This window comes from Rutilus rutilus (assembly GCF_951802725.1).
Source record: "Rutilus rutilus genome assembly, chromosome: 16".
NCBI lineage: Eukaryota > Metazoa > Chordata > Actinopteri > Cypriniformes > Leuciscidae > Rutilus > Rutilus rutilus.
The window spans coordinates 8286216-8310719 of NC_140224.1; the positions used below are offsets into that span (position 1 = coordinate 8286216).

At 38.1% G+C, this 24504-nt stretch overlaps 1 protein-coding gene across 2 annotated transcripts in view; it reads left to right on the forward strand.

The window, feature by feature from the left end:
- Positions 1 to 22678, forward strand: part of LOC311306223 (ras-related C3 botulinum toxin substrate 1-like) — a 35244-nt gene extending 12566 nt beyond the window's left edge. Inside the window, exons 2-7 of one of the 2 annotated variants that reach the window (XM_084434507.1) lie at positions 4874 to 4991; positions 9873 to 9935; positions 18687 to 18802; positions 18926 to 19093; positions 19912 to 20004; positions 21652 to 22678. In XM_084434507.1, the coding sequence (XP_084290633.1) occupies positions 18743 to 18802; positions 18926 to 19093; positions 19912 to 19989 (306 nt within the window). In that variant the 5' untranslated portion in view covers positions 4874 to 4991; positions 9873 to 9935; positions 18687 to 18742 and the 3' untranslated portion in view covers positions 19990 to 20004; positions 21652 to 22678. Of the gene's footprint in view, positions 1 to 4873; positions 4992 to 9872; positions 9936 to 18686; positions 18803 to 18925; positions 19094 to 19911; positions 20005 to 21651 lie in introns of those variants that run through there. The other variant, XM_084434508.1, reaches the window with a different exon arrangement.
- The last annotated feature ends 1826 nt before the right edge of the window (positions 22679 to 24504 follow it).

Sequence of the window (24504 nt, forward strand, 5' to 3'; positions counted from 1 at the left end):
TTAATAAGAGTATGACGAAGTTTGTTCTTGGTTTTTGTATCTTCTACCTTTTAGTAGGTTGGTGGACATTTAGGTTATTGTTCCTTACTCCAAGCTGTGTGTTTTGTTTTTGCTTGGGTTTTTTTTTTTTTTTTTTTTTTTTTACGTTTTCTTTATCAGCACAGGCAGAGTTAAACGTTGGGATTGGACTAAACTTACTTATTTTTACCTTTCTGAATACAGCATTAAGTACATAAAGTATATTATATTTAGTAATGAGTATTAGAATTCGTACTTGGAATGTTAAGGGATCCAACAATCCAGTGAAAAGGAAAGCTATCCTAAACAGTCTAAAAAAGGACAAAATCCAAATAGCCTTTTTACAGGAAACACATCTCAGTGACAATGAACATAAGAAATATCTCCGGGAGTGGGTTGGTCAGGTTTATTTTTCATCTTACTCAACAAGTAAGAGGGGGGTAATAATATTGATACATAAAAACTTGCCGTTTGTTGTTATAGACACATATAAAGATACAGAGGGGAGAATCGTTTTAACCAAAGGAATGCTTTATGGTGAAATTATTTTGCTGGGTAGCATTTATAGTCCTAACGTAAATGATGATGTTTTTTCTGCCTTGCTTTTTGATCGGCTTGTTGAGATGGACTCATCAAACATTTTGATAGGAGGCGATTTTAATTGCTCTCTTTGTCCTTTTTTGGACAGGAGCCCAGCTCAGAACAGTCAGTCTAAAACAGCAAGGTCGCTTAAAAATGTATTAGAGGAAATCGGCCTGCTAGATATTTGGAGGCATTTAAACCCTTCAACACAAAGCTTTACCTTTCACTCCTTACCTCATTCATCAATGTCCCGCATTGACTATATATTCATCTCAAGGCATTTGGCCCATCTAGTGGAGAAGTCAGATATAGGAGTTATTGCCATTTCTGACCACGCTCCTGTTAGCTTAGAGATGCAACCGCCCAGACCACTAAAGCAAACTATTTATTGGAAGTTAAACAGGCTATTACTTTTTGATGACAATTTTATTAAACTTTTAGAAGAACAGACAGATTTGTATCTAAACTTCAATGACAAAGAGGACGCTGACCCTAGAATGGTATGGGATGCTTATAAAGCCTACATGAGAGGGGTTATAATCTCATACACAAGCTGTAAAAAGAAGGAACGAATAATATTACAAAATAACCTTGAAATAAAAATTAAAAAACTGGAAGAAGAATATTATGCATCAAAATCAGATGAAGTCCTTAAGGAATTAAAGACATCCAGGTATATGTTAAGTGACTTAGTGACAAGGAAAGCTGAGAAGGATATGTTATTTGCACAACAAAGACTATTCGAATTTGGCAATAAACCAAACAAATTCTTGGCGAGGTTGGCAAACAATGCTCCCCCTAAATTCTTTATCTCGGCAGTTAAGGATGAGAATGGTCAGCGCCATATGGATAATAAGCACATTAATGAGTGTTTTAGACAATTTTATGAGGAATTGTATAGTTCTGAGACTGACTGTGACAAATTAAAAGATTGCTACTTTTTAGACAGCTTGAATATACCACGACTAACCGAAGACCAGGCTAACTTACTGGAAGGTCCCATTACATTGTTAGAAATTGATACAGCCATTTCATCACTCCAATCGGGCAAATGCCCTGGAGCTGACGGATATCCTGTTGAGTTTTTTAAGGTTTTGAAAGGCAAGATTAATAAATTATTACAGAGAGTATTTAATGCATCTTTTGAACACTCAAATCTTCCGGGGACTATGTATATTGCCAATATAACAGTAATACCAAAAAAAGATAAAGACCCAGAACTGCCTTCTTCCTATCGGCCGATAAGCTTGCTAGGAGTAGACATGAAAATATTGTCAAAGGTGTTGGCCAATAGATTAGAGCGGGTTGTATCAGACATAGTAAGCACAGACCAGACTGGATTTATTAAGGGTCGTTTGTCCTCAAACAATACAAGACGCTTGATTAATATTATCAGTCATCTCAATCATCATCAAATACCCGGCGCCATTGTTTCAATGGACGCCGAAAAAGCTTTCGACCGTGTTGAACTGGACTACATGTTCGAAGTGTTAAGAAGATTTGGTTTTAAATCCACTTTTATAGATTGGGTGAAGATCTTGTATAAGATGCCTGTAGGCTCTGTCCTGACAAATGGTCTTTTATCCACACCATTTAAACTCACACGTGGTACTGCTCAGGGCAGTCCTTTATCACCTTTGCTGTTTTCCTTGGCTATAGAGCCGCTTGCGATAGCCGTCAGACAGAATATAAATATAGAAGGAACTTTAATAGGAACAAAACAGCACAAAATTTTATTATATGCCGATGATATTCTTTTAACTTTAACAGATCCCGATAAATCAATTCCAGCATTGATTGACTGTATTAAAGAATTTGGACAAATATCAGGGTATAAGGTCAATTTTGAAAAGTCAGAAATAATGCCTTTAACAAACAGTGGTCAGGTTGAGCCTATGTTAAACCCTTCCGCTGGTCGCCTAAAGGATTTAAGTATCTAGGAATAAAAATCACACCCAAAGTTGGTCAGCTGTATGCGGAAAATATCAATCCTTTAATTAGTCACATAAAAGAAAAAGTTACAAGTTGGAAAAAGCTTCCTTTATCAATGCTTGGTAGGATTAACCTTACTAAAATGGTACTACTTCCAAAAATTTCTTATCCAGTGTCAATGCTTTTTGTGTTTTTGAACCCAAATGATCTTAAGGACATTAATAAATTGATATCAGACTTTATCTGGGCAGGCAGAAAACCTAAGATTAAAATGGATATTTTACAACTTCCAAAACAACAGGGTGGGTGGGGCTTACCAAAGATTGAGAATTATGTACTGTCTATTCATGCTAGAATTGTTTCAGTGTGGGCAACTGAACATGATGGGACACCTTGGCTTGAGATTGAAAAAGTAATTAGCCAACCCTTCTGTCTTATAAACTTATTAGATAAACGGGCAAGAGAACTGCCACCCGCTGTTAAAGACAATTACCTAATTAATAATGTTATCAAGACATGGAGTATTTTAAAGAAATTATTTGGGAAGTCTCAGGCTCTTAACTTTCTTACAATTCTGGTAGATATCCCAGATTTAACAGCAGAGGGCGCTGGTCTCAATCTCAAGTCTTGGCAAGAAGCTGGTATTAGGAGAATGTATGATCTGTGGGACAAAGGTAAATTCAAAACATTTGAAGATATAAGATCTCAATATAATATACCTGCCAAAGATTTCTACAAGTATCTCCAGATCAGGCACTACGTAAAATCAAAGACTGGATCCCTGGAGCTACCAACGAACTGTTACTTGCTTGAAAAAACTCTATTGGACTGTCAGAAACGTGGACGTTTTGTGTCTAGATTCTACTCTGAGCTACAGTCTCTAACAGTAGACAAACTGAAACACTTACGAACAACTTGGAATATGTTGCTTAAAATGTCAATTGACTCTGAGTCGTGGGAGGAAATAGTAAAACTGCCCTCCAGAATATCAATCTGTAATAGATACAAAGAAATGCAGTTCAATATTCTGCATAATGTTTACATATCACCTTATATATACAGCAAGTACACTCCAGGTGTTTCTCCGAACTGTCCTAAATGTAACGCAGCTAAGGGCACTAGATATCACTGTCTTTGGGAGTGCAAGAACATCAAGGTATTTTGGCAGGCAATATGCAGGGAAATCAGTTTGGTGATTGGACAGACAGCCCCACTCAGCCCACTCATGTGCCTACTGGGGCTTATACCTGACCCTCTGAGAGCTCACAAAGAGACTGTTCAGTTTCTCTTAATGCTGGCTCGAAAGGCTATAATGATCAAATGGGTTAGTAGCGATGCCCCCTCTAATCAGATGTGGAAATCTCTGATATCAGAAGTTGTAACTCTAGAAAGATTGAGGTATTGTCTCAATGGTAAATCGCACATGTTTAAAAAATGGGAGAATATTCTAAAATGTTTGAAGATTAAAAGGTCATAAACACAAACTGGATAAAATGTAGGTACAATCATATGATGAGATGCTGTATGTAATTTAATTTTTTTTTTTTTTTTTTTTTTTTTTGGGTTCTAATATGTTTTGTTTGAAATAACGAAAATGTTTAATAAAAAGAATATAAAAAAAAAAAAAAAAAAAAAGAAGCCTATTATTTCATTTTTTATTTTTTTTCAATCATTTAATATTTCTACATTAAAACTGTTATATTTAAAACATTAATCTCCTAACAAAATGTATGCACAGTGTTGGGTACATTTGTCTAAAAAAATAATTTAATTACTACTAATTACATCTTCAACAGTGTAATTTAGCCTACTACTACTAATTACTCTCTCTCTCTAAAGTATCCTATTCCATTAATTGTTACTAATTATTTTCTAAATCCCATATCAACCTCGACCAGTTGAACAACACAACATGAATCTGCTCTTTTAATTCTTTCAAATAAATAATATAAAATTGCATAAATTATTTTTGAACTAACCAAAGTATTTAAAGGGAGAAGGTTACATAATATTTTAACATGATGTAATTTTTTTATGTAAAATCTATTGTATTTTTGCCTATATATGTCTATACAGCATTTCATGGAATTGAATCAGGCATTTATTTAATTACAGTTAGGCCTACTTCTGATCATGCAAGGCATGAAAGTTTTGATAATATTTATAATCGATCTAGGACTGTTCCTGGTTAGATGCATGTGAGACGTAGATCCGCTCCAGTCCATCGAGAGGCAGCAGAGAGTGTGTTTATTGTTCGGGACGGGTCGGGATATGTGTGTGAAATATGTCAGATATGACATTTGTAGTGTCTCTGAAGTATATGCTATTAACTTTCATTCAGGTTTGATAATTATTCTGCCAATGTGATGGTCAATGGAAAGCCGGTGAACTTGGGACTGTGGGATACAGCAGGACAGGAGGATTACGACAGACTTCGACCGCTTTCCTACCCTCAGACGGTACTGTCATAATAATAATAGAGCTAAAACAGATGCATCACAATATTTTTCATAAATAATTAGATGTTTATTTGAGGTTTTATCAGAGGACCCATTATTTAGATAATTGTGTTACAGCAAAAAGCCATAGGATAACATTTTTGAGACTTTTGACTCTTTGCCTTAAAAGGCTAGTTCACCCAAAAATGAAAATTCTGTCGTTAGTTACTCACCCTCATGTCGTTTCAAACCTGTAAGCCTTTCGTTCATCTTCAGAACACAATTGAAGATCTTTTTGAAGAAAACTGAGAGCTTTCTGTCCCTCCATTGGTAGTCTACGCAACAAACACTTTGACACTTCAAAAAGTTCAGAGATCGTAAAACTAATCCATATGAATTGAGCAGTTTAGTCCAAATGTTCTGAAGAGACTCGATCGCTTTATATTAGGGCTGCATCTAACGATTATTTTTGTTGTCGATTAATCTATCGATTATTTCTTCGATTAGTCGACTAATCTAACGATTATTTTTCCGGTTAATCTAATGATTATTTTTGTGATTAGCTGATTTATCCATTGGCAAACTTTCCAATAAATAATAAGTACAACAATATATCAGCTGTATTTTGAAGAGGGTAGTGCATCTGTATATTATTTTAACATGAAATCTATGAATGATGACAAAAAAAAAAAAAAAAGTATTTCAGAAAGGGTAATTGTCATTTTTATTTGTGAAATATGTGAACAGGAAGCATTTTAAACTTTATTTTTAACTAATGGTACTATTTCATAAAATGTAAGATACAGTTACAGACCTATTTAGGAAATGTGTTTACTATAGTCTGTTATTAATTACCGTAGTGGGAGTATGATTTACTCAATTAACTTGTCCGAAAATGCACTTGTGTTTATCTGCAAAAAGGTTAACATACACTAGATTAGAGCCTCGGCTACTGTTAATGTAAAAGGTTAACGTTAGTTGTTTGTTTTTAAAGTCTACATTAGAGACCTGCGCGGGAATGGATTTCTCCCTTAATAATTCTTAAAAAGCTGACATCTCAGTTCATCGCGTGATCTCACAAATCTCTGTTATTATAAATGAAACTGGCTGCACAATGAATCTTTCATAATATCTACAATTTGTTTGCTATAATCATATGATTTGCCAGTATGCAGAATTCAGCACTGAACAAAGTCCATTTTGAGCGGTGAGGAGGGGATTCTATCTTAAATGCATCTGATTGGCGTTCAAGAAATCAACACACATGTCTGTGATTGGCTACATTGTTCAACGCTGCAAACATGTTATAAATAGATAGAGACTCTGGCCTGTAAATCGTTTCTATTTTGTTTTAGTTGTTCTTGTTGCTTTTGTGCAACAGATGAATGACAATTTATTCGTTTTTAGATGTTCAATTTATAGATAATTCTATTTTGCAGGAGTCCCGCGAATCGTTTTATTCTCCCGCAACCAGCACCCACACGAGTGCATTACCGTCCGCGCCCGCACTCGGCCATCAGATCTATGTTCCCGCGCCGCACTCTGTTGCGTTGGGTCCCGCGGGAGTGCAGGTCTCTAGTCCACATGTGCATACACAACTTTTAAAAACTGGCAAATCCACTGAAAGCTTGATCGTGGTCTGTCATTTTCACCATGAGCGGGAGCAGAAGCCGCCAGATATTTAAACGTAAATAATTAATGTGACGCGTCGACGCATTTCATGCGTGTCGACGTATTTTCATAGTCGACATAATCGATGACGTCGACGCGTCGTTGCAGCCCTGCTTTATATGCTTTTATTTATTCACATAAACATTGATGAACAAACAGCTCACCCGAAACTGCTTGACAAACCTCATTGGTTCTTTCTGAAGCTCAAACGTTGTGCGTAACACGAGAATGAATCTAATTGGTTCTCACACGTCAAGCGAACATGCTTGAGCTTCCGTTTACCACAACTGATGTGTGAGTTGATGAATGTTTATGTGAATAAAAGCCTAAATTCAACCAGTTCATCATATGAATTGAGCGGTTTAGTCTGAATTTTCTGTAGAGACACGATCGCTTTATATGGATTAGTTTTATGATCTCTTTATGAACTTTTTGAAGCATCAAAGTGCGTAGCGTAGCAAAGTAGTTTCGTAGCTGTAAACAGAGGGACAGAAAGCTCTCAGATTTCATCAAAAATATCTTCATTTGTTTTCCGAAGATGAATGAAACTCTTACGGGTTTGGAACGACATGAAGGTGAGTAATTAATGACAGAATTTTCACTTTTGGGTGAATTATCCCTTTAAGTTGTGAGAGCAGGAAGGATCTCGAAAATAGTTTGATGACATACTGCTTAGGAACTGTAATAAACACTAAGCCTTAGGATGGTGAAATGTTTAAAAATAGCCCTGGGCCTGTATTCATAAAATCTTAATGCAAAGAGTAGCTCCTAGTGACAAAATTCTTAGAAATGTGGGCGTTTACTCTTAAAATTAAATAAAAAAAACGTAGTAAAGAAAAAAGTAATTCAGAAAGCATCTTAACCCTTAAAAACAGGTCTTAAGGTCAAAATTGTTAGGAGAACAGACGAGGACTTTTAAGAGGCTTAAGAGTTTCTTTAGCACAGAAAATGGCAGAAAGACGAAGAGGGAGAAGAAATGTGTTGCAAACAATGGATGACAGTGAGTTAATAAGACGCTATAGATTAGATCGTGCAGGGATCATGTTTGTGACAGATCTCATTAGAGACACTCTAACATCTCAGACACAGCGCAGAAATGCCATCGCGCCAGAAATGAAAGTAATCAATACATTAAGATATTTGGCAACTGGGAAAATGCAACAATGCAGCAGTGATGATTTGGGTCTGTCACAACATTCTGTAAGCAGAGTGATCACACAAACAATTACAGCACTTTCAGAACCAGCCGCAGTTCATTTCCTTTCCACTGGGCTTTCCTGGTGCGCACAATCAGGGGGAATGAACCGTTAATAATTTATTATTAACCGCTATAAGCTCCCACGTCTGCTTCTTGCCCCGTGCTGTGACACCCGGCCCGAATTTTCCTTTAAGGATGGTCTTGTTCATCCACTAACTGGGCTAACAGTAAACACTGTTCCTCTGTCCAGTTGGGCTTTCTCATCCTTGTTTTTTATTCCATGTTTACTACATTAAAACCAACATTCAAACCACCACTTAAATAGACAGCAATCAGTGTAATTGGAAAGAGTGGAACAATTGTTTCATTCTAAGCCAATCAAATGCCTTGTAGGAAATTAACAGCATGGTAAAAAGAAAAAAGAAAAGAAAAAGGAGATAGATATAATGTGTGTGAGAGAGTAGACCCTATACTTAAAAATCGCTTTTTTTTTTTTTTTTTTTTTGGACAACCAACCAATCACAGTCTTCAAAAGATTGTGTCATACATAGCAACGGGGTCAGCCCCGCCTCCTCACTAAGATGAAAGTTTTTGTCTTTTCCTTTCTCAGAGTTGCTCTCAGATCGGTCCCGAATCGCTCTTAAGCTAAGACTCCTACGTAGAAGTTTTTAAGCTAAATTAGGAGTATTCTGAGAGGATTCTTAGAATCTTTAAAGGTCCCATTGCATGGATTATTTTATTATTTTAGAATGTTTCCTGGGGTGCCCTTATAATGTTAGTATGTTTTTTTTTAGATCAAAACTTATTATAATTTAGAAATAAAAAGCATATTTCCTAGCCTGATTTTAGCCTCTGATTTGAACGCTCTGTTTGAAAGGACGTGTCTGCTGTGAGACTTCAGTGTAAACGCCCACTGCTGTGATTGGCTGACATGCTTGCATATGAAATATCTAGCATATTGTGGAACTCTCGAAAACTTTTACTATTACAGCTATCGGGATTAACGAATCGTGAAAAGTTTAAGTATTTAGATCTATTCCCATCACATAAAAGGTTGCAGTGATGAGCATTGAGCAGATGCCTGTTGATTGCGTGAATGAAGATCTTATCATTGCAACGCAGTTTCTGCACTCGCACTAATGATTTCACCAATGCAAACATGAGGTAAGTACAGTAAGAGCTTCGTTGTGCAGTGTAACAGCGTCATTGATTTCATCACGAGTTTTGGCAAGTGTCCAGATAAACTTGTGCTGTGTGATTGACAGCTTGGGCGATTAGAAAGGGATTGTTCTTTGATCGCTTTCTGTATTAATCACAGTTTAAGTACGATTATTTTCATCCTAAGAGAAACGACGTGGAGTTGATCGTTTAGTCACTGGCTTGATTTACTGATGCATAAACAGTATTGAACGACTTTGAGAGAAAGATTATCTGTCTGAACTTGAACAATTACACATCAGAAATTCACATAACCCACTGGTTCTTCAGAGGCTCGGATGAAGGAACAAAAAAAATACCTTTGTGGTCATTTGTACATCCAAACACTGAGCAACTGCCATGCTTTGCTCGTTTGCAAGCCATGATGTCTCTCGTGGAAAAACCAATATCGCGCTCGGCTCGCGCAGCTCATTTTCTCATGGGCGGGCCAAATTCTCTTTGCGGGCAAAGAAGAGAAAGGGGAGGTAACCTTTCCCCTTATGACAACATAAGGGGAATATTCTAGATCCGGTCGTCTGAGCTTTCATTTTCTCAAAAATACCCAGGGCTTGGTTTACACCCATCAAAACGTCTAGCCACTGGGGGACCATAGGCAGGCTAGGGAAACTCAGATTAAGGTTAAAAAACCTCATAAAGTGAAATTTTCATGCAATGGGACCTTTAAGAATACGGGTTTACAGATTTACAGTTCATTAATGCAACAGTCTAATCAATGCTGTGTTTTACAGATAGTCACATAATTCTAAAAGAAAATAGTTGAACATTAAACCGAATAAAAGGAGGGTTTTGTCTGATTTGTGTTTCATTTCTTATAGGATGTGTTCTTGATCTGTTTCTCTCTTGTGAGTCCAGCCTCGTTTGAGAACGTCCGTGCGAAGGTAAGCAAGCCCTCGGCTATTTTGTTGTTTAAGTCAATGTAGTCAATAACAGATCAGTGTGAAATTCATTCAAGAACATTGTGCAAGTTTACTGCAACAATGGTGCATACTTTTGAAAATCCAGTGTTTAGTTCAGTGGTTCTCAAACTTTTTTTGGTCGCGCCCCCCTTTAAACCTTTTTTTAAAAATCTGGTGAAAAAAACAAAACAAGCCTCGGCAGTTACTTTGTCACTAACGGCAGAGCAAGGGACAGGGCTGTGGAAATTTCCGCTGAGGATTTGAATGATGACACTAGAATGCAAACACTCATAGCGAAATAGCAGACTTTTTGGTTTTTAAAAGAAGAAAAAGATCGGCAGTACACAGAGTTTGACCGGATCACCAGAGAGAGCTGTGTTTCTATGGTGGAATACATTGTCAAGTTTGAGCATCGATACAACAGGCTACGTAAGTTCAAAATGGTGATTCCTGACGCCGTACTAGCCTTTAAGCTACTCGATACTGCCGGACTTACTGTTAAAGATAAACAGTGTCGGCGCCAATAGCCCCATGGTTAACGCGCCGACATCTAGCGCAACTGCGCCTCCGGCGACCCAAGTTCGATTCCCAGCTCGAGGTCCTTTGCCGATCCCCTTCCCCTCTCCCTCCACCCCACGCTTTCCTGTCAAAATCTCTACTGTCCTATCAAATAAAGGCACAAAAAGACCAAAAACATAACTTGCAAAAAAAAAAAAAAAAAAGATAAACAGTTAGCACTTACAGCTTGCTCTAGCGTTTCTTTCACTGATATGAAATCAGCCTTAAAAAGAAATTTGGGCGATAACGTTGCTTCACCACGAGAAGGCGGCAGTGCACTGCAAAACACAGATAGTGACACTGCCTATTACACGAGATACTCAGGAAAATGGGGACAGAAGTCAAACACTACACAACAACCCCAAACCATAGCTCAAGGCCCAACCCCCCTTGATAAATATGGAAGAAGATCGAAATGTGCAATTTGCCAAAGCACGTATCACTGGGCAAAGGACTCTCCAAATAAAAAGGAACATGTAAGACTGACAAAAGATGAAGGACTAAAAGATGACGTTGAAGAATGTAACATCACTTTGTTTTCAAATGAATCTTTGTCTAACACAGAAATGTTCATGGTGGAGGCTTTAGGATCAGCTGTGATTGACACAGCCTGTACAAGAACTGTGTGTGGAGAAAAATGGCTTGAGGATTACACAAGTGGGCTGCCACAGAGTGAGTTACTGAAAATAGATGACAAACAAAGTGCAAGACCTTTCAGATTTGGTGATGGCAAGGTTGTTTATTCCACAAGGAACTATTCAAGCAAGGATAGGACATACCAGATGCAAAATAGAGACAGAAGTTGTTCCTGCAGAAATACCAATGCTTTTAAAGGAGAAACTCGGTAACTCTAGCGAACTCTAGTCACTTCTTCGCTGATTTTCCCTTTTGTTGTCGCATGTTTTCCCCACGACCTCCCCCTACAGCTGTTTTGGGGGCGTATATTTCACAACACAGTCGTAAAAAACTCACTTGCGGCGGCCTCCTCCCCCTCTCTACCGCTGCTCATGTGCGTTTGTTTTGATCAGAGCAAGCCAACTGTATTGCGTGGAGCTATGTCTACCGAGGTGGGTAACTATGGGTAATACATCATACATGCGTTTGTGTTTATGTCGAATTGCCGTAAAGCAATTTGTGTTTCGCGCTCGTTCTCGTTCTAGTTCTCGCTTCTCACGAGACTTCCAATTTCTATCTTGCCGGGACGGTAGTGCCCAAGTTGCAAGGTTGGTTTTCCGCCTGGGAACGCTGGGGGGGAGCGGGGAAAGTCACCAATATCACCAGAACAGGTTGTTTAACCATCCAAATGATTTCTAGACAGTTTTATTAAGTTAAAAAAGTTACCAAGTTCTCCTTTAAGCAAGACTTCATTGAAAAGAGCAAGTGCAGTTCTGGACATTGCACATGACAAAGCAACGATGTTTAAACAACCTGTTAAACTTGAACTAACATCTTCAGGACATTACTGTGTGAATTTGAGAGAAGACGTTCATCCAGATGAAAAGGAGACAAGTGAGAACAAGACACAAAATGAAATTCTTGCTGACAAAACATGACAACAAAAGAAAAAGAGACAGTCCTATTGAAACTACAGAGACAATTTGGACGTGCTTCAGCTGATAGAGACTGCAAAAATTACTGGCCTGCTCAGATAATCATGATGATGAAAGCAACACAATTCTCAAGAACATTGTTAAAAACTGTGATACATGTAGCAGACACAGTCCATGGAGCAATGGCCTTGTTTAAAGGCACAATCTGACCCTAACTGAAATTTTGATGAAACTGAAGAGGGACAACAACTGTGACTGGAAGACCGCTCTAGATTGGGCACTAATGGCAAAGAACTTCCTCCACAATGTGCATGGTTATAGTCCCTACCAGTTAGTGTTTGGGCAGAACCCAAATCTTCCCTCAGTCCTCACCGATAAGCCTCCAGCTCTGGAAACAAGTATGAGTAGTTGGATAGCTAAACAAATCACCACACTACATGCAATGAGAACAGCATTCACAGAAGCCGAATGCTCAGAGAGAATTAGAAGAGTCCTTCATAAGCAACTGCGGCCCGTTGATGACAGATATGAAACGGGGGACAAAGTGTATTATAAGCTAATAGATTGTAATGAGTGGAAAGGTCCAGTTGTGGTCATAGGCCAAGATAGTGTGGTTGTATTTGTTAGGCATGGTGGAAGCTATGTTCGATCGCATCAGTCCAGACTAAGAAAGGTGGATGACCCACAAACAAAACTGGAGGAGACAAAGAGAACAAATGAAAACAGATGAAAATCCCCAAATAACACCAGCAGCAGATCTCAGTGATACTGAAAGTGAAAATGAGGAAATGACACCAGAAAATGATGAACACCTTAATGCTGAAGATGTCAGTGAACCTTCTGCATCAGTGCTACCTGGAAGGGATAGTCTTGATCAATCCCACACGCTACAAACCTGCTCATCCACGAACTGTGAAGGTCTAAGACTAAAAAAAGATCAAATAGTTAAATACACAGATAATCAAAGTGGACAAATCCATACTGGAAAAATCCTCGGCCGAGCAGGAAAGGCAACCGGCAAACACAAAAACTGGTACAATTTGCAGTACAGTGAGCCTGAGGAAATTGCTGGCACAACTGCATCAGTCAATCTAGGACAAATGGACAATGTTCAGGTGATTCCATCCGAACATGCTAAGTTGAGCACTGACTACAATGAAGATGATATATTGATAGTACATGATGATCTCTTCATGCCTGCAAAAAATACTCAGCACCTGGAAGAGAAATAACATATTTGAAGAAGTGAATGAAGAAGGCCAGAAGTGTATCTCCATGAGGTGGGTGTGCACACTTAAAGGGGTCATATAATGCCATTTTTGTACAAGCTAATATGATTCTTTAGGGTCTAAATTAAAAGTTTGTAATATACTTTAATTAAAAATTCTCATTAGTATTGTAAGAAAACACTAATTTTACGTGGTCAAAAACAGCTCTGTTTTCAGCACGCCGTTTAAGTGCGTGTGTCTTTAAATAATGATAATTTGCTCACCCCGCCCCTCTGTTCTGTGCGTACACCCTTTGTAACACAATAACACAATAACCATAACGCGTGGTTCATTATAAACGTGGGATTATGAATTATATTGAGAACGTTGTACATAGAAAACATGGCGTAATGTACCCTGAGTGTAAACAGCCGCATTCATCGTGAAGTGTGCAGCAAGCGATTTGCAAAGATTAATATAAATATTAATATAAAGGTTAATAAAATGTTACACTCACTTCTTCTGCAGGTGCAGCAGGAACAGCTTCTTAGACATGAAACATGAAAGCATTGACGTTGATCGTGGGGAATATTCCCTTCGAAAAACAAACTCAGCCACTGCGTCTTCAGCGGTTCGGATTTAGGAACATCAACATGACTGCTGTGTTCGTTATTACACCCAAGAACAGAACACCACAATCGCTTAGACGCCATTCTGCTCATAGACAGTGCTCCAGCGTATCAACAATGACCGCGCCGGTCCGTGCAGACTATGATTGACAGCTCGCTCACGAGCGAGGGCGGGTCTGTGTTGAAACGCTGCTGTCAATCAACAATCGTGGTAGGGGCGTTAATTTTGTGACGTTACAAAATCGAACGGCTTGATTTGAGAGAGGGGAAAACATATAAGAAAAAACCCTGGATGGATTTTTATCATTTTATGATGGTTGTGTACAGGCACTGCCAACACATATTTCAGTACAATCAACTTGTAAAAGTGCATGTACCATTATATGACCCCTTTAAAGAAACAACTGCTGGAGTTGTACGTAAGGCTAGACTAGTGGCCAGAGGCTTTGAAGAAATGAACACTCAAGACCTTCCCAAAGACTCACCTACATGTGCCTCGGAGTCTCTAAAAATGATCATGGCAGTCATATGTCAAAATAAATGGCAGCTTAACTCCATGGACATTAAAGCAGCCTTTTTACAAGCTAAAGAGTTAACCAGAGATATTTACATTCGCCCACCACAAGAAGTGCAGAACAAAGTTACCATATGGAAGTTGAAAAAAATGTGTTTATGGCCTAACAGATGCTTCTTTATTCTGGTACAATAGAGTGAAAGACACCATGCAACAATTGGGAGCTACAGTATCAAAGGTAGATCCAGCAGTGTTTTACTGGGTGGATGATTCCTGCAAGGTGATGGGGATTCCTGCGTCACATGTGGATGACTTTATTTGGGGTGGTACAGATGCATTCTCCATAAATATCATTCCTCAATTGAAAGCTGCCTTTCAAGTCGGACGGGATGAACATGACAGTTTCAGCTACATTGGAATAGAAGTACATTCTAAGGAGGATGAAATACAAGTACAACAAGGAACGTACATAAAAATTCTGCAACCCATCCCAGTGGACCCCACCAGAGCAACACAACGTGAAGCGTCATTGACAGACGTTGAGATGGACATGCTAAAATCAAAGATTGGACAAATATTGTGGGTTGCCAGACAAAGCCGACCTGACATAATATATGACATATCCATGTTGGCATCTAACACAAAGCATGCTACTGTTCAGACCCTGCATTGTGCAAATAAACTAATCAGAAAACTGAAATCAGAAGAGGTCATATTGAGGTTCCAGTACCTGGGGGGGGAAACAGTTCTGTTAAATTGGTGGTGTACAGTGATTCCTCAATGGGAAATCTTCCGGACAGTGGCACACAGGGTGGACATTTCATCATGCTTATGGGGGAAAATGGAACATTTTCACCTATATCTTGGCAGTCAAAATGGATCAGGAGAAGATGTACGGAGTACCTTAGCAGGAGAGACTTTGGCACTTGCCGATGGAGTTGACTGCAGTTTTCCTCGCTACACTATACTCTGAGATTACCACTGGTGGCTGCTCATGCATCAATGTGGCTATTGTGTGTGTAATAGACAATCATTCCCTTCTCGATGCTCTCAAATCTACAAAATCTGTAACCGAAAAGAGACTGTGTCTAGAAATCAGCAGTATGAAGGAGCTTATACACTCTGGAACTTTTCAGCAGATCTTGTGGTCAGCCACTAAAGAGCAGCTAGCTAACTGCTTGACAAAAAATGGCGCATCTGCACTTGGCCTTCTGAAAGCTCTAGTTCAGTGTTTCAAATACGCGCATTAGTCATTTGACTGGAGGACGACGGACAAAGAGGTCGGCAGAGGCACAAACTCATTCACTGTGAGGAACTGGGACTTTTTGATTATGACGGGCTATCGGTAAGCTCACGTGGACTCTTGTTTCACAGACTCTCGTTTAAATCCTTTGTCTGTTTTGTCTGTTTGGTATTTAATGTGGTAAATGTGTTAACCCTCTGGGGACCAAAAACGCGCCTGCGCGTTTTGCTCGTTTTTTTTTTAGCAATGAAAAATAAACACTTAATGCTCTGTTAATTTTGATCTTTCATTTTCGTGTAATACATCAATCGATCCTGTTCAGTTTCTATTTTTTTTCTGTATACTCACAATAAAAATAAAGTGTTTTGCTTTTTGACAAATAAAGAAAAACTAACATGATGCTATTTCTGCCTTCTCTCTGTCAGTAAACTCCCATTTGAAACGCGTTCGAAAATGATCTATAACTCCGCGAAAATTCAGTCAAACAGGCAAACAGACCCACGGGCATAAAGCTTGAGATCGCATCTTTTAAATGAAGTAATTTATATAAAAAACAAATATTATCAGCTTCTGTAATCTGTATAAAAAGAGAGAGATTCCAGTCGAGCTCATTACGAGCTCATTCAAAAGTAATGTGACCACTCCCCGGAGAGCGCGTGCTATTCAAATGCAAATTCTGAGAACCATTTCACACCTGTGAAACGCCCACATCAGCTGTAAACAAAGCGCCGCGAGTGAGGCATAATATAGCCTACCTTATGGAGAAAAGTTTCCTCAGAACAGTGCTGATATGAGGAGCAATATCTCCTGATATGAGGAGCAGATCCCGCTGAGGAGTGAGGTAGGCTGTTATCTTTTCTCAAGTGTTAATGTGGAATAACGTTAGTGTAGGCCTATGCAAACAAAAAGATGAATCGCGTTTCTATAATATGAATCGCGTTTCTGTGAGATGAATGAAGGGTACATATTTGTAAAGACTGTTTAGCCTAAATATGAATCGCGCGTCTGTGTGTGAAAGAATAAACTGCTTTGCTATAGCCTACTGAGATGAGTAAAAATCGACTGAAATATGTTGAAATAAAATGTATTTGTATAAGCAACGTATTAAACTGCAAATTAACATTTATAGGCTATGCCCTAATATTTCATAAAAACGTTACAGTCAGGCGAAGTATGAAAGACAACATTTTGTTGACTAGATTTGGGTACAGTTTTTACTGTAGAATATACTGTCACATCAAATAAGCTTTTGTTTAGCAATTTCTGCTCATATATATATATATATATATATATATATATATATATAAAATACTATTTTTGTCAAAAATAAAGTCATAGCCTAAGATGTTAGATGTTCCAATGTTGGCTATATTCAAACTAATGAATACATATGATAAAATGTAGGCCTATAATCTTCTTTTTTTTACAAAGAAAGAGTACACTTGAAATATTGTTGAAATTGTAATTATTGTTGTAATTGTAACCTTTTTAATAAAATAGCAAAACATATTTACAAGATAGATGTAAGCAAAATCTTAAATGGTCAATATAAGTCGCCCCCTCGCATATTGGCTTTCCAAGCAAAACCTGTTTTACACCATTTAAATCAATGTATTTTTTTTTGTGAAGGATAAAGCAAGACTATTTTCACATAATTTTGAAGCCAGAACTCGAAGAGACAACATCCATTAGTCAAAAGTCTTGTGGGCACATATTTTGTATGAGTTTTGTGGTCTTATTTCAGCAACTTTCATTTTTTTTTTTTTAAATAACCATTATTCTCTTAAAAATACAAACATCTACATACATGTTGCTCGCATATTATGGTTGGCCTGTTTGTGCTATATAGAGTGAATTTACACCTTTGCCATTAACATGTTTATAAATAACTGAAAAAAGCACAAATGTCAGAGCATGTCAGAACATCTCAAGGGCCCCAAAAACACCTTGGTCCCCAGAGGGTTAATGTTACAGGTGAAGTCTGAAAGTAATTATTACTGCATGGTTTAAAGAGATACTGATAAACTGATAAGACCAAATGCTTAGATTGGTATAGTGTTGCTTGTAAAATGCAGAGTAAAAGACCAAGCTGTGTTGCCTGTAAAAATGCATTTGACCTTTCCTGTGTTAGGAAAATACCTGTTTATTTAAAATGTTTGTTTTTCTTTTTTCTTTTATTTATTTAAAGGTTTTTCACCTGTTACATCTGATCCTACTACATTGCTACATCAACTGATCAAAATAAATATTATTCTGAGTGAAATCCCAAGTCTGGTCCTTTTCAAGTGTGGGCACCTCACAGTTAAAATACACTTGACAATGTCACTGAATCATGTAACAGTAAGAGAATGATAGATCAGAACGTAACATTTAAATATTTAGTGATGCTTTGGATGAACAATAATATAAAAGAGCCAATATATATACATGTATAACAGTTTTTCTTCTCACCAGAACACACACACAGCAGCGGAGTGGCATGTTCACAATAGCAGCTTGTGATTCGGTCCTCTGAAGAGGTGCTTTTTTATGGCGAGCAACTTCTATGTTGGGCTTGTTCCAAAGGTGACAAGTCAACGGTCTGAACAACGATTCGGTGTGATTGCCGTTCGATGCCGCTTTATAAATGCAGAGCGCTAACCGCTATTCACTCTGCAATGGCTGTTTTTCTTTTTTCTGCTGATCTTTTTTCTGCCGCAGTATCTGTGCACCCCCACACTATGAGAACCAATGATTTAGTTGCTCCTGATAAGCGCTCATTGTCACAGCTGTGAACACAACTTTTTTTATTCCATGAGGGAGTTTGACGTCACAACGACTTTGTTTTCAGGCGGATGCGCGATACACGTCTCCTTCAAATCCTGTAGAATTCAACCAATCAAATGACGACTTTGAATCTCGTGTTTACTTCGAAAGTGTTTCCCATTTTGTGTGCCTTTGCCTCAGACGTCACACCCACAGACTGTTGGGCAAACGTCTAATGCATGATACTAGCCTAAATATGACAAGATCTGCATTTCTTTGTCTGTAGGCGGCAGCATCATAAGCACTCGTTGCTCAGAGTCCTTCAACACCAAAACGGCACTGATGAGTCTGTTTGGCCTCCCGCTGTGGTACTTCTCTCAGTCACCACGTGTAGTCATACAGGTCTGAAACCTTTGAGAACTCTCATTTCATGTGTATTAATTTGTAAAGTCAAGCTTTGATTTCCAATGGTTTCTTTCTCTTCTGTCTTTATCACTGTTTCTCTTCATCCATTTGTCCCTACAGCCAGATGTGCATCCTGGGAACTGCTGGGCATTTAAAGGTTCATATGGTTATCTGGAGATCGGCTTGTCCATGAAGATTGTGCCTACAGCCTTTTCTCTGGATCATACGCCCAAATCCCTGTCGCCCACCGGCAACATTAGCAGTGCCCCACGAGACTTCAATGTATATGTAAGTACACATAATATAATAGTTCAAATAATATCAGGGTTTCTACATCTCTCCAATTAATATATTAATGAATAAGATTTGTTTTAATTTTTTTTTTTTTTTTGCCATTTCTAGCAAATAATATATTATAGAGTGAAACTAGAATATACACTATCAGTCATTTGTTTGGAATAATTGATTTTTGTTTTTGAGTGTCTTTTGTTCAGCAAGGCTGCATTTATTTGATTGAATTGACCAGTAGTGTATATCCACTGTAGAAATGTTATTAATATCCATAGTTTCCCAAACCTAGAAGTCAACCTTTTTATTTTATCAAGTTTCCTGGTTTTCAATTGTCTACAGTGCTGGGTAGATTGCAAATTGAAGTCCATTACTGAATACAAATTACATTACCTAAAATGTGTCATGTAATAGATTACATCACTAACTACAATTTTTATAGTGTAATCAGACTATTTTTGATTACTTTTGACCTGACTTGTTTATAACACTGATTTGAATATAATGTGTTTTTTCACTAACTAAAAAAATTATATTTTATGCTGTGCTCTCAATTTACCATGAATTTATAGTCGTCTAGCCTGACTAGTGGCTGATCTAGATTAAACTATATAAAAATTAGGAAGAATCAATGATTACGTTAAGTAATGAATTCAATAAAAAAGTAACTATTCTTACATAATTACAAGTGTTTAAATTTTGGAATCTGATTACGTAATCCAGGTTACATATAATCAGTTACTACCCAGCACTGACTAACTTTCTACATATTAGACAAAGGATGACTTATCTTGGTCAAAGTCTCTGTTCTGTTAAAGGGTCTTGATGACGAGCAGCAGGAAGAGGGGCAGTTGCTCGGACAGTTTGTCTATGAAGAAGATGGAGATGCTCTTTAGACCTTTTTGGTCTCTGTAAGTATTGTGATTTTGTTATTTCAGTCATTTATCAGCCTGTCACTGCATAAATATTAAATCAAGGCGTAACTGATTGGCTGATGGACTGTCTTGGAGAAGGATGCTTTAACACTAGAACTGCCATGGCGGTCATTTTGACCGTTTTGAATTTTATATCTGCAATAACTTTGTTGAAAAAATTAATTCAATCCTGCTGGTACCTGACTTTTCCTAAAAGTGTCTGTATTTTCATTTAAAATGTTTTTCATATAAATTACACATAAGGCAAAAAAACAAATGAACATATTTACCTATTTCGGCCATAGACGGTCATATTGACCGCACTGAATTTCGCGGTATTATTATAGGCTATACCAATATACACAACAATAAAATGTGGTAAAAAATACACTAAACATATTCAACAACAAATCATTTTAAATGTAATGATATTCAGAACAGAACAAGAATGAAAAAAATAACTATAAACAAGCCAAAATGAAATACTTTATAAGCGAAAGTGAAAGTAAGCGGCGTTGGGCTCACGTAACTCTCTAATTAGAATCAAAATGTTTCAACATTTGCGATGTATTTGGATGGTAAACTATTCTTTATTATAGGCTTTGTACTTCACTCACGTTCCAATATCGACCGAAAAAATCATTCTCTTCACATGTGCAAAATGGTACGAATTGTACTAGGCTACTGACAAACAGAGCAGTGGAATTTTTATATGTTAGGTTGACTATTTTATTATTATATTTTATTATGGCTATAATGAACAGGCTGCAATGTCAAGATTGCAATGCTGGAATATGGTGTGTGTGTGTGTCGGCGGGAGTGATCAAACAGTGGAAACATGAAAACATAGGCTACTCCGTCATTTTGTTCAGGACATCTACGGATATTATTTATTTATAAATGTATAATTAAACTTGTTTAAATGTACAGTTTGGTGTTGTTTTGTTTTTAAAAGACATCCTAATACAATAAATGCATTAATCTCTCAATTGGGTATTTATCATTAAAGATACAGAGTTTTGAATCTAGCGGTCAAAATGACCGCTTGCGGCAGTTCTAGTAGTTATGGAATTCTGGCACTTCTAGTGTTAAAGGATTCGTTTACCCAAAAATTTAAATATCCCACAATTTACTCGCCCTCAGCCATCCTAGGTGTATATGACTTTCTTCATTCAGCCAAACGCAATCGGAGTTATATTAAAAAAATATCCTGGCTCTTCCCAGCTTTGTAATGGCATTGAATGGCGCAAGAGTTTTTGAAGTTCCAAAGCGCATCCATCCATCATAAAATTAATCCATACGGCCATTACAAAACTGGGAAGAGCCAGGATATTATTTAATATGACGATTGTGTTCGGCTGAAAGAAGAAATTCATAAACGCCTAGAATGACTTGAGGGCGAGTAAATTATGGGACCATTTTTGGAGGAGGTGAACTATTCCTCTAAGTCACCATGAAATCAATCAATTCTATTTATTATAAAGGATTTATCCATGCACATTTTCATTTTTTTATTCACACACCCTCGTATTCTTTAATCTTTAGTTTAGCCACCTCTGGTGTTGAGACAGTGTTTATTTGTAATCTTTATTGGATTTTGATGACTCTTGCCTAAACTTGTAATTCTGTATCTCTGTCTTCAAGGAGGAGGTGACGAGAGCTTTTCAGATCATTGAGATGAGAGTGCTGTCTAACTGGGGTCTTCCTGAATACACTTGTGTGTACCGTTTCCGGGTGCATGGGAAGCTTGTTGATGAATGACTTGCAAGCACTTGGAACATTATGAACTCCTGACAATTTGTCACTCATGCACTGGAAAAAAGAGGAATAGTCACTCTTAAGAAACAAATAATGTGCCATAGAGCTACAGTTAATATACGATTGCATGCTGGTACATGTACTGTTAGGCCTCAAGGTCAGACTCAGCACTTGCACTCGTCTCATTCTGATGCATCACACTGTTTCCAATTTTGTCAGTCATCAGGGTTATGCTTTTTTCATTATTATTATCTGATAGAATTCACCACAAAATTCTACAAACAAAACAGTGAAGAATGTATTTTAGACTAAATGTAAATTTAGTTGATAAGTTCTTCAATTTTGTGCTTTTTATTTTCATTTGTTTTTTGCCAGCTGATATGTGCCCTATTTAAAAATGGCTAGAGAAATTTATTTTTTTGCATTTATTATTGTGGATAAGGTGGTGCAGTATTTTTTGTCAGAGGAAAAATAGAGAACAGCCTACTTAGTGCTGATAAAGTAAGTCTTTCTGCTTTGTGGCAAACTTCACTGCCGTCTGATCTAATAATTAGTTATGATAAATTATATCTAGCATCTGTATTATTTTTAACCAATCTTTAGTTTAAAAAGGTCGAGTGCTCTAAACAGTAGACATGCATTAAGAGTTATGCACTAGACTGAGACTTTCTAATATGATGTTCCACGTCAAAAATGAAACCTTAAAATCGTCCTTCAACTCGCTTCATCCTCCACTAAATTTATTCCCAATTCCCAAAATGCTGGCAAAAAAATATAGTTTATTAATGTAATTTGTATAGTTAACCCTATAAAGTCTATTGCATCATATTTGATATCAGAATATCTGAAGTCCTCTGAATCGTCAGCAGCATCAACTGCTGAAAAACCTGTTGAATACAATCTGCTAAATGCCTTCTGTTGTCTTTTTTTATAAGCAAGTAAAAGGCCTTTTAGAATAATTGTAAAGATGTCCATCTTTATGTTGTGGCTTTTTGCAGTGAAATCTTTTTTTTTTTTTTACTGACTTTTATAAAGTAAATATAAGAATACATTTGATATTATTTCAAGATGGAGATTAACTGGATTGAAGCAACTATGGTTTACTTGATTAACACATTTTTTATTTTTCTAATTAGTTCAAATTGATTCACTTCATATTACACGTGTTTTATGTTTTCATAGTCAGGAGGAGTCATGGATCTTTCAACTTTTAGTTTGCAAACTTGTTTATTTACACAGGTTAAAGGTGAGGAGGGACGATGATCTGCTTTAGGAGTTGTAGTTGATGTTGTGCTTGTTGATCCTCAAGTGCTTGAGTCTCGGATCGTTCGTGTAGCGCTCAAGCAGCAACTCGTTTTCCCTTCGCTCCTTCTCTTTGATTTTCTTCTTCTCCTCCTGTTTCTTGGCCTTCTCCTCTGCCCAGGTGAACAGAAAAAGTGGCACTTTTCTTTTGCACGTTTTCTGGACGTTCACCTTGTGCTGGGTCTCAGTCTTGGGGCCGTCAGGAGAGGCTACACAGAAGAGCCTCCTCATCTGCTCATCGATCTGAGACGCCTCATCCGAATGGCCTTGCATGGCCTTAGAGTCTCCCATTTCCCTGGGGTCACCTTCCTCTTCCTTAAATCCCTGGATCTCCTCCACTTCGCTCGCCCACGCTTCCTCCTGCACCTCGCTGTCCTTCTCCAACCAAGCAAACATCTTTCTTGGTCTCATTTCAGCCTCCGGAGTTTGGGAGCGTTCAGTCTTGAGTAAGTCACTGATGGTCTTCCCTCTGTACTCCACATACTCATCCTCCTCATCCTCGATGTCAACCAGCATGACTTGGGGAAGTGGCTCAAACGGGGAAGTGAACGGCTGAGGTTTCCGGGTGGGAGGACGTCGCAGAGCAACAACTTCATCAGGTGCAGGAGTGGGGCTCGGAGGAAGTCCTTTGGGAGGACGCACTTGGGATGAAGAGCACCGGATGGAAAACAGTTCATCAGGTGCTGGAGTGGGACGTGGAGGAACCGCCAATGGATGCATCTGGGATGAAGAGCGTCGGAAGGAAACAACTTCATCTGGACATGAAGGAGCCGCCGACGGTTTGGGAAGATCCACTTGAAGCGGAGAAGATGGCAGGGATAACACATCCTCAGGTGCTGGAACTGGTTCAGGATGCACGGCTGGTTTTGTCACTGGCGGCAGGGGTTTGAGGCGAGTGCCTGGCAGAGCGAGGTGTCCGGAGACACTTGGAAGCTTTGAGAGTTCTCCCTCTATTGGCTTTAAGGAGGAAGATCTGACTGTAGAATGCAGAGGTTTCACAAGAAGTGGTGTTGGCCCTGTGACCTTCTGTTTCCTCTGTTTTCTCACCTTCCTTTTCTTTTCTCCAGCCTCTCTAACGTTACATCCAGCCGCTAATTCTTGCGCTGCATACTGCTGTGCTCTCTGAGGTTTCTCCCTTCTGTGCAAAAAGTGAGCAAAACACCCAAACAATTGACTAAAAATACTGCTAAACAGCGCCATTATGGACACCGAATGCTAAAAGAATTCAATATCTGCAGAAAGTCTCAAGTCTTTCAATCGATTTACTCCTAACACACCAACAGTAGACCAGAGTCAGAGTTGTCGTTTAGAGTTGCTATGACGTGTCGTGGAAATTTTAAACTGTATATTAAACTAACCATGTTTCTAACATCTAACCTTATTTAACATCTAACAATGGAACAGGATGTACTGTACGAAACCAATGGAAAACTTGTG